The sequence below is a fragment of the Salmo trutta genome, chromosome 19, assembly GCF_901001165.1.
Source record: "Salmo trutta chromosome 19, fSalTru1.1, whole genome shotgun sequence".
NCBI classification, from domain to species: Eukaryota; Metazoa; Chordata; class Actinopteri; order Salmoniformes; family Salmonidae; genus Salmo; species Salmo trutta.
Window position 1 is genome coordinate 34,043,233 of NC_042975.1, and position 10,412 is coordinate 34,053,644.

The 10,412-nt window shown below is 42.4% G+C and overlaps 2 protein-coding genes across 2 annotated transcripts; both read left to right on the forward strand.

Annotated features, from left to right (window-relative positions):
• The first annotated feature begins 543 nt into the window (after window positions 1–543).
• On the forward strand, window positions 544–6,024 carry med31 (mediator complex subunit 31). Its single transcript, XM_029700570.1, has 4 exons — window positions 544–734; window positions 1,517–1,591; window positions 1,989–2,085; window positions 5,629–6,024. The coding sequence occupies exons 1-4, from the start codon at window positions 713–715 to the stop codon at window positions 5,834–5,836; spliced, it is 402 nt and encodes a 133-aa protein (XP_029556430.1). The 5' UTR covers window positions 544–712; the 3' UTR covers window positions 5,837–6,024.
• A 1,083-nt stretch (window positions 6,025–7,107) lies between these two features.
• Window positions 7,108–10,078, forward strand: LOC115154392 (flavin-containing monooxygenase FMO GS-OX4). Its single transcript, XM_029700571.1, has 7 exons — window positions 7,108–7,280; window positions 7,598–7,838; window positions 7,949–8,087; window positions 8,244–8,380; window positions 8,468–8,520; window positions 8,733–9,175; window positions 9,350–10,078. Exons 2-7 carry the CDS (start codon window positions 7,609–7,611, stop codon window positions 9,674–9,676), a joined length of 1,329 nt encoding a protein of 442 aa, XP_029556431.1. The 5' UTR covers window positions 7,108–7,280; window positions 7,598–7,608; the 3' UTR covers window positions 9,677–10,078.
• The last annotated feature ends 334 nt before the right edge of the window (window positions 10,079–10,412 follow it).

Sequence of the window (10,412 nt, forward strand, 5' to 3'; positions counted from 1 at the left end):
AGCACATTTATTGCAATTTATTATGTGACTAGTTATTACTCCTGAACGTATTTAAGCTTACCATAACAAATGGTTTGAATACTTATTGACTCAAGTCATTTTAGCTTTTAATTTGTAATTCATTTGTAAATGTTTCTAAAAAACATACTTCCACCTTCATATTATGGTGTATGTAGGCCAGTGACACAAAATCTCTACTTTTATTCATTTTAATTGCAGGCTGTAACACAAGAAAATGTGTAAAAAGTCAAGGTGTGAATACTTTCTGAACGCACTGTATGTAGATAGCCCTTATAGTATCAATCACAAATCAAGATAAATCTACATATAACCTAGACTCCAGGTTGGTAAATCCTGCCTTATTTCGATGGCATATGAGTCCAACGTAAGCTAAGGTGAAAAGTATTGTACTGGATGTAAAATAAAACATGCCACAAGTCTATGAAGTCTCTCCTATCAGACAGACATACTGTATTTGAAGACTGGGAGAATACTGTCCTCTAGTGGTTAACTTGAGAATGGCAGTCTACTATTGTCGTAAAAAGGGATACTTCTGCAGTTTACTGCAAATATGGCGACATGATCGGAATGATTTTGTTGTTGACCAGACCACAACAATTAATTCAGCAAACTAACAATATATTCGTTTAAACAGCTTACATATTTTCGTTTTAAGGAACCTGTTGTTTTCGTGCAGACCCAGTCACCTTTAATGGCAGGCGTCATGGAATCAGGTAATATAGCTAACCAACTCGCTATCTAACGTTAGCTAACTAGCTCGTTAGACAAAGTAGGCTACAAACAACTATAACGTGGCTAGCGGACTGGATGTTTTGTCGCTGCTTTAAAAAAAAATGTTTTTAAAAAAAGACTAATGTCCACATAATGCCAGCTAAATTTGGTATCTTGGTGTAGCTCGGGGCTCCCGATTGTTGCAGCGGTCTAAGGCACTGCATCTCAGCCTTAGAGGCGTCACTACAGACCCTGGTTCGATTCCAGGCTGTATCACATTTCGATGTGATTGGGAGTCCTATAGGGTGGCGCGCAATTGGCCCAGCGTCGTTTGTGTTTGGCCGGGGTAGGCCGTCATTGTAAATAAGAATTTGTTCTTTACTGACTTGCCTAGTTAAATAAAGGTTACAAAAAATAAAACAAGTTATCCCTGGGACGCGTTCAGTACGACAGAACGGTGTGCAACGTTTAAGTAAACGGAAACGGTATTGTACTGCTCGACCAGTTGAAGAACGTTGTGATTATGGTGGCCCAAAAGGTGTATGTGTATGGTGTGCTGTACGAGTTATGCAATTTCATATAGTCACACCTATATTTAGAGAGAACTTGAAGAAAGGTGCGCAGTTTTGGGGAAAAATGTTGTTCGATATAAACTGTAATGAAACATATGAACTGAACACACCTATGGTTTCCTAGCCAGCTGTTTTTGCTAGCAAACTGCTTTCCCCAAAGTCAATTGTAATATTATGTTACTCTAACTTGTTTTGTGTGTCTAATTTCACAGAGGAGCAGGCAAGGAACCGCTTTCAATCAGAGCTGGAGTTCATCCAATGCTTGGCCAATCCGAATTATCTGAACTGTGAGTGGGTTATCTAGCTAGCTAACTTATCCTCAATTTTCTGTCACTCAGTACAACCAAAGACACTCGTTACTATAACCTGCAGATATCACTGGCCACTTTAAAAATGAAACACTAGTCACTTTAATAATGTTTACATACTGCTTTACTCATCTCATATGTATATACTGTATTTTAGTCAGTGCCACTCCGACATTGCTCATCCTAATATTTATATATTTCTTAATTCCATTATTTTACATTTGTGTGTATTGTTGTGAATTGTTAGATACTACTGCACAGTTGGAGCATTTTGCTACACCTGCAATAACATCTGCAAAAAAAATGTAATAAAATTTGATTTGAGATATAGCTAACATTGTTTGTGACTTGTCTCTGTTCCTCTGTGTCCCTCCAGTTCTGGCTCAGAGGGGTTACCTGCGAGAAAAACCCTTTGTGAACTACCTGAAGTACCTACTGTACTGGAAGGAGCCTGAATATGCCAAATTCCTGAAGTAAGATTCAGTTGTTTTTCCCTCTGCATCATATACATCAGTCACAGTAGTATAACAATATGTATAATGTATGTACAACAGTGCCATCAGTAAGTATTCACACCCCTTTACTTTTTCCACATGTTGTTGTTACAAAGTGGGATTGAAATGTAATTGTCATTTTTTTGGTAAATGAGCTACACAAAATACTCTGTCAAAGTGGAAGAACAATTTTCATGTTTGTAAAATATACTGTACCAGTCAAATGTTTGAACACACCTACTCATTCAAGGGTTTTTCTTTATTTTTACTACTTTCTACATTGTAGAATAATAGTGAAGATATCAAAACTATGAAATCACACATATGGAATCATGGAGTAACCAAATAAGTGTTAAACAAATCAAAATATATTTTATATTTGTCAAAGTAGCCACCCTTTGCCTTGATGACAGCTTTGCACACTTAGCATTCTCTCAACCAGCTTCATGAGGAATGCTCTTCCAACAGTCTTGAAGGAGTTCCCACACGTACTGAGCGCTTGTTGGCTGCTTTTTCTTCACTCTGCGGTCCAAGTCATCCCAAACCATCTCAATTGGGTTGAGGTCGGGTGATTATGGAGGCCAGGTCATCTGATGCAGCACTCCATCACTCTCCTTCTTGGTCAAATAGCCCTTACACAGCCTGGAGGTGTGTTGGGTTATTGTCCTGTTGAAAAACAAATGATAGTTCCACTAAGAGCAAACCAGATGGGATGGTGTATCGCTGCAGAATGCTGTGGTAGCCATGATGGTTAAGTGTGCCTTGAATTCTAAATAAATCCCACAGTGTCACCAGCAAAGCACCCCCACACACAATTCCACCTCCTTTCCATGCTTCACATATAATAATCACAGTGGTTGTCGAGGGTGCAACAGGTCAGCACCTCAGGAGTAAATGTCAGTTGGCTTTTCATAACCAATCATTCAGAGTATCTCTACCACTCCTGCTGTCTCTGGAAAGTTGAAAACAGCAGGTCTGGGACAGGTAGCATGTCCGGTGAACAGGTCAGGGTTCCATAGCCGCAGGCAGAACAGTTGAAAATGGAGCAGCAGCAGGGCCAGGTGGACTGGGGACAGCAAGGAGTCATCAGGCCAGGTAGTCCTGAGGCATGGTCCTAGGGCTCAGGTCCTCCGAGAGAGAGAATTAGAGAGAGCATACTTAAATTCACACAGGACACCAGATAAGACAGGAGAAATACTCCAGATATAACAGACTGACCCTAGCCCCCCGACACAAACTACTGCAGCATAAATACTGGAGGCTGAGACAGGAGGGGTCGAGAGACACTGGCCCCGTCCGACGATACCCCCGGACAGGGCCAAACAGGCAGGATATATCCCCACCCACTTTGCCAAGCACAGCCCCTACACCACTAGAGGGATATCTTCAACCACCAACTTACCATCCTGAGACAAGGCAGAGTATAGCCCACAAAGATCTCCGTCACGGCTCAACCCACTCAAGTGACGCACCCATCCCATGGACGGCATGGAAGAGCACCAGGAAGCCAGTGACTCAGCCCCTGTAATAGGGTTAGGCAGAGAATCCCAGTGGAGAGAGGGGAACCGGCCAGGCAGAGACGGCAAGGGTGGTTCGTTGCTCCAGTGCCTTTGCGTTCACCTTCACACTCCTGGGCCAGACTACACTCAATCATAGGACCTACTGAAGAGATGAGTCTTCAATAAAGACTTAAAGGTTGAGACCGAGTCTGCGTCTCTCACATGGATAGGCAGGCCATTCCATAAAAATGGAGCTCTATAGGAGAAAGTCCTGCCTCCAGCTGTTTGCTCAGTTAACTCTGATGAACTTATCCTCTGCAGCAGAGGTAACTCTGGATCTTCCTTTCCTGTGGCTGTCCTCATGAGAGCCAGTTTCATCATAGCACTTGATGGTTTTTGCGACTGCACTTGAAGAAACATTCAAAGTTCTTAATGTTTCACATTGACTGACCTTCATGTCTTAAAGTAATGATGGACTGTCGTTTCTCTTTGCTTATTTGAGCTGTTCTTGCCATAATATGGACTTTTACCAAATAGGGCTATCTTCTATATACCAACCCTACCTTGTCACAACACAACTGATTGGCTCAAACTCATTAAGAAGGAAAGAAATTCCACAAATTAACTTTTTAACAAGGCACACCTGTTAATTGAAATGCATTCCAGATGCCTACCTCATTAAGCTGGTTGAGAGAATGCCAAGAGTGTGCAAAGCTGTCATCAAGGCAAAGGGTGGCTACTTTGAAGAATCTCAAATAAGAAATATATTTTGATTTGTTTAACACTTTTTTTGGTTACTACATGATTCCATATGTGTTCATAGTTTTGATGTCTTCACTATTATTCTACAATGTAGAAAATAGTACAAATAAAGAAAAACCCTTGAATGAGTAGTTGTGTCCAAACTTTTGACTGGTACTCTATATGAAAAATAAAAAAACATATCTCTTGATTTGCTAAGTATTCAAACCCCTGAGTCAATACATGTTAGAATCACCTTTGGCATCGATTACAGCAGTGAGTCTTTGTGGGTAAATCTCTAAGAGCTTTGCACACATGGATTGTCTAATATTTGTGCATTACTCTTCTTAAAGTTCTTCAAGCTCTGTGAAGTTGCTTGTTGGTCATTGCTAGACAGCCATTTTCAAGTCTTGCAATAGATCTTCAAGACAATTTTAAGTCAAAACTGTAACTAGGCAACTCGGGAACATTCAATGTCATCTTTGTAAGCAACTCCAGTGTATATTTGGCTATGTGTTTTATGTTATTGTCCTGTTGAAAGGTGAATTTGTGTTTCAGTTTCTGTTGGACTGAACCAGGTTTTCATCCAGGATTTTGCCTGTGCTGAACTCTATTCCAATGCAGAGTTCAGCACAGGATGCATGTTTTAGCAAATGTATATTCTGTACAGACTACTTTTCACTCTGTCAATTAGGTTAGTATTGTAGAGTAACTATGCTGAACGAAAATATAAATGCAACAATTTCAACGATTTTACTGAGTTACAGTCATATAAGGAAATCAGTCAATTGAAATAAATGAATGTATGGGTTTCACATGACAAGGCAGGCGCGCAGCCATTGGTGGGCCAGGGAGGGCATAGGCCCACCTACTGGGGAGACAGGCCCAGCCAATCAGACATGTGTTTTTCCCCACAAAAGGGCATTCTTATAGACAGAAATACTCAGCTGTCCTGGTCGCTGGTCTCAGATTATCCCGCAGGTTAAGAAGCTGGATGTGGAGGTCCTGGGCTGGCGTGGTTACAAGTGGTCTGCGGTTGTGATATCAAAGGACTTGAATACTTATTGACTCAAGACATTTCAGCTTTCATTTTTTTTATTAATTTGTTTTAAAAAATTGAAAAACATAATTCCACTTTGACATGATGGGTTATTGTATGTAGGCCAGTGACACGTTTTCTCAATTTAATCCATTTTAAATTCAGGCTGTAACAGAATATGGAAAAAGTCCAGCGGTGTGAATAATTTCTGATGGCATTGTATGTGTCTCCCTTGTCATGCAGATACCCCCACTGCCTGCACATGCTGGAGCTGCTTCAGTACGAGCACTTCAGGAAGGAGCTTGTGAATGCGCAATGTGCCAAGTTCATTGACGAGCAGCAATTACTGCACTGGCAGCACTATTCCCGGAAACGCACCCGTCTGCAGCAGGCTCTGGCAGAGCAACAGCAGCAGCAACAGCTGCCTCATGGCAATGCTACTGCTAAATGAGAGAGAGAGAGAGCGAGAGAGAGAATCTGTGGCATGAAAAAACAGGATGGTTGAACTTGAATGGACATGGACTCAAATGTCAATTCAGCCTCCTGGATATGTATGTGTGATGTGGATCATGGGGATGTCTCTTTTTGCTCTTATTTATGTTTCTGACTTTGTATAATAAAAACAACTTTTGGTTAAAATGCTGTTGCTTTGTGTTGTTTGACCTCAATAGAACAGTGGTGGAAATGGACAGCATTGTTTACTCCTAATTTCTCAGGGAGAGTGAGGCAGCAGTTGTGGTTAGTATTAGAAAACTATGATAGATGTAATGGATATTATGCAACCAAGAGCTAAAATGACAATATAAGCAGTGAAAAACACTTATGGAGAAATATAATACACATTCAAATATGGGACTGTTGTAAAAGTGTGTACGCCAAACAAATTGTCTTCAGGCCTCTATTCAATTCACATCGTGAAATGAAGCATTACAGCGTGATAAAAGTGTGATGGCAATTTACCCACTTTAAATAGTGCTTATGTCGGCTCAATCAGAATTTACCTTAACATTTCTATCGCAGAATCTATAACACTTCAATTGTACTGATGGATTAGAACTCTCAATCTGCTAATGACTAGATGCTTCTTGTATTAATCTATTTCCAAGATGGGTAAAGACCGTGAACAACCTCTCAATCAAATTGTTTACAATTAATAGTATTAGTAAACTTAAACATGCACACAATTAACATGTATTATTTCTTAATTATGACGCATTTGGAATGTATAACTGTAATTGGATACTTTTTAATCTATTTCATAGTCCCTTACCAAGATGGCGCAAAATGTAACCAACGTTTTGAGTTGTCACAAACCCGGAAGATTACTGAACAAAAACTGCTGTTGAACAATTTCATAAGAGCACAGCACGGATTATTGCGAAGTTGAAATAAATCGAATTTCTCATTGTTCTGTCTAATTTGCTCCAAAATACATTTGTGGATGGTTGTTTATTAACACGCGGTAAATGTTAATCTCAAAGAATTGTGGCTGTGTGTTTTGGATCTGTTACACCTCTGGTTTATGACGTTTCCCCAAAAATTACTACTCTTTATCACGTGATGTTCTTTAGATAATGGTAGGATTTCAATTGTATACTCCTCGCCTCCTTCTCAAAACCCATTGGAGGAGAAAGCCAGAGGTCCCGCCCCTCTGACCTTCTCCTCCAATGGGATTTGAGAAGGTGAGGAGGACCAATTGAGATTCTCCCAATGTCCATTTTTTGTCTCAAGATCAATGTTCACTTCACTCTGTGCCGAAATAGACTGTAGGCTGTTGAACCGCTGAAGGATTGTGAGATTAAGGATTTTGACTTTTCCTTCTTATCTTCTGTTGAAATTACTTTTCTTCTATTGTTTTAACCCTGCTCAACGCACAGCAGTTTTTGGCTTCACACGTAAGTGAACTTTGAAACACCCTCAGTCCCCTCCCACCAAACCCCCACAGCTCAAACACACTGTAATGTTTATATTATGTGCATTCTCTCTCTTGAGCTCAGATGTATCTGTCTGGCATCATATACAATGTTACCCAGTTGGACAGATAGTGGGTAGTGTTTGTGTCTGTTGTGTAGGTATGTCAGCGACAGAGTCATTTGTCTATTTGGTGCCAGTGTTGTCTCACATTAGCGGTCTGTTGTTTCCTTAGTCAGTTCTCTAGCTGTATTTTTATAAACACCCTCCTGAACAGGTCCCTGATGTAATTGTATTCCAGGTCTGTCTGTCATGTCCTCGGACAGGACCGAGAGGATGCGGCAGCTGCGAGTCGCGGTGGTGGGCGCGGGAGCTGCAGGTCTGTGTGCCGCACGTCACATCTTGTCCCGCCCAGACACCTTCGCCCCACCCGTCGTCTACGAGCTCACGGAACACGTGGGTGGCACATGGTTCTACGAGGAACGCACTGGTAGCTATGACAACGGGCTGCCCATTCACAGCAGCATGTACAGAGACCTCAGGTAGAGTAACACTAACCTCACCCTCTCTCTCTTTCTATCTCTCTCTCTCTGAAATGACCCAGGTCTTATTTTGTGTGTCTCATGTTTTACACTCCCTTAACTCTATGCAGGACCAACCTGCCCAAGGAAGTCATGATGTTCCCTGACTTCCCCTTTGACCCCCAGCTGCCCTCCTTCCTGCCACACCAGGAAGTGCAGAAGTATCTGGAGAGATACTGCCAGAGCCATTGCATCACACCACATATTAGGGTAGGTACCGTCCACTCACACACATGGTCCTCTGTCAGGGGTAGAGAAGGAAGGTCCACACTCATCGATTTCAGGTGAAAAAGGAAAATGTTTATTCCGTTTCACAGGACAAGAGTCTAAAGCCTCTCACCCCATCTCTCCCCCACTCTTTGTTAGTTCAGCACTGTGGTGGATGAGGTGAGCCCTGTGGTGACGGAGGGTAAAGGACCAATGACGACGTGGGAGGTGACGTCACGTGACAAGTCTGGATCACGGAACACTGAAACTTTTGATTCCGTGTTCATCTGCAGCGGGTAAGAGATGTGCATGTGCTTTAGATATTTACAATGTCTTTTACACCCTAACCCTTAACTCTTGACCCCTGTCTCCTTTCCCTGTAGGCACTACTCTGACCCCCACATCCCATCCATCCCTGGGCTAGAGCGATTTAAAGGTGTACACCACTGTCATCAATCCCTATCCCTCTCTTTCTCTACCTATGTTTCATGCCCAGAATTTTCCTGACCATGCAACCTGAACTGGAAAATGTCTGGGCCAGGTTAGGTGTTCAGGAAAAACTCATGGCTTTTATCTCATGCCATCTTTCTTTATCTCCCTCTTTCTCTGAAGCTGTATCTCATCCCATCCCCCTGTCTCTCTCTCTAGGCAAAGTGATCCACAGTCACTCATACCGCCACCCAGAGCCCTTCTCAGGTCAGTCAGTGGTGGTGCTGGGCGCTGGGGCCTCAGGACTTGACATCTCACTAGAACTGGGTCGATCCAACGCCCAGGTGACTCTGAGCCACGGTAAGCCCACCCTGCCCTTTCCTCTGCCTTATGGAGTCCACCAGGCCACCCCTGTGGAGGAGATCCAGGAGGATGGGTCTCTGCGGTTCCTGGATGGGTCCATTACCCAGGCCCAGGTCCTGCTGCTCTGCACGGGCTACAACTTCAGCTACCCCTTCCTGGAGCCAGCCCGATTGGGCCTGGAGGTTCAGGAGCACCTGGTAACCCCGCTCTACAGGTTCCTGATGCCCCCAGCATTCCCCTCACTCTTCATCATAGGCATCTGTAAAATAATCTGCCCCTTCCCCCACTTCCACTGCCAGGTGAGGTTGATGATGATGTTGATAATCTTATTTTTTGTGGAACAAAATGTCTGGCTACCCCATCCCTCCCTCACTATATCTTCTTCATTCTCTCCCTTATTGCTTTTTTGTTCTTTCCCTTCTTTCTCTCTCTCTATCAATCTCTCTCTCTCGCTCTTCCCCTCTTTCTCTCAGGTCCAGTTTGCCCTGGCAGTGCTGGAGGGCTCGGTGGCCCTGCCATCGCGGTCTGAGATGGAAGAGGAGGCCCAGGGAGAGATGGCGAGGAAGGTGGAGAGGGGGGTGCAGCTCAGACACATGCTGAAGATGGACAAGGAACAGTGGGGTTATGCCCAGACCTTAGCTCAGACTGGGAGGTTCCCCCCTCTACCCCCAGTCACACAGAGCCTGTATGAGGAGGTATGGAGGCAGAGACAGGTTCACCCACAGAACTACCGGCAGCTGAACTATCGACTCGTCAGTGACACACAGTGGGAGCAACAGGAACTGCATGTTGGTGAATGAGGAGGAGAGGAAAGTAGAGGTTAGGAATAGGGTAGGAGGAGAGGAAATGACTGAGCATCCTTGGATAAATGGACAGAATGATGTAGGCCTTTTACTGAAATATTACTTTTGACATAATTTATTGTAATGTATGGACTCATGTAAATAATATATGCAATTTCACCTACAATCCTTTAGATAATATTAGTAGCCTAGCCTATAACAAATGCACCTCACCAGCTTTTCTTTCACTTATTGTAAACAGAAAACATGTCATATCTCTGTCAGATTTCTCAATATTGAATAATTTGTAGGATATTTTATATCAATACACTCCTTAATTAACTTTTCAAAATGTATTTCCAATGCCAAAACTGCCAAGCTCCAAGGAAATTAAAAAAATGCCAAGGAAATATTAGAAAACCAGTTTGTCCACTTGTTTTAATATGACTATTTTAGTTTATTTGGGATTTCCCTCTTATAATTCGAATGACATGATTGTAATAATAGCCATCTGGCCTGCATGTCAGGCTATTTTAAAAGTCATTGAGATATGTATGTGTTTCAGTTTTTCTCCAAATGCTCTAATATATACAGTACCTTGCGAAAGTATTCGGCCCCCTTGAACTTTTCGACCTTTTGCCACATTTCAGGCTTCAAACAAAGATATAAAACTGTAATTTTTTGTGAAGAATCAACAACAAGTGGGACACAATTATTAAGTGGAACGAAATTTATTGGATATTTCAAACTTTTT

Bases quoted from the DNA above. Each gene is read 5' to 3' on its own strand.
- med31 (XM_029700570.1), top strand. From the start codon at position 713: ATGGCAGGCGTCATGGAATCAG. The intron at 1,592-1,988 runs GTGAGTGGGTTA...GTGTCCCTCCAG, and splicing joins CAATCCGAATTATCTGAACT to TTCTGGCTCAGAGGGGTTAC. The intron at 2,086-5,628 runs GTAAGATTCAGT...CTTGTCATGCAG, and splicing joins GAATATGCCAAATTCCTGAA to ATACCCCCACTGCCTGCACA.
- LOC115154392 (XM_029700571.1), top strand. From the start codon at position 7,609: ATGTCCTCGGACAGGACCGAGAGGATGCGGCAGCTGCGAGTCGCGGTG. The intron at 8,088-8,243 runs GTAGGTACCGTC...ACTCTTTGTTAG, and splicing joins GCATCACACCACATATTAGG to TTCAGCACTGTGGTGGATGA. The intron at 8,381-8,467 runs GTAAGAGATGTG...CTTTCCCTGTAG, and splicing joins TCCGTGTTCATCTGCAGCGG to GCACTACTCTGACCCCCACA.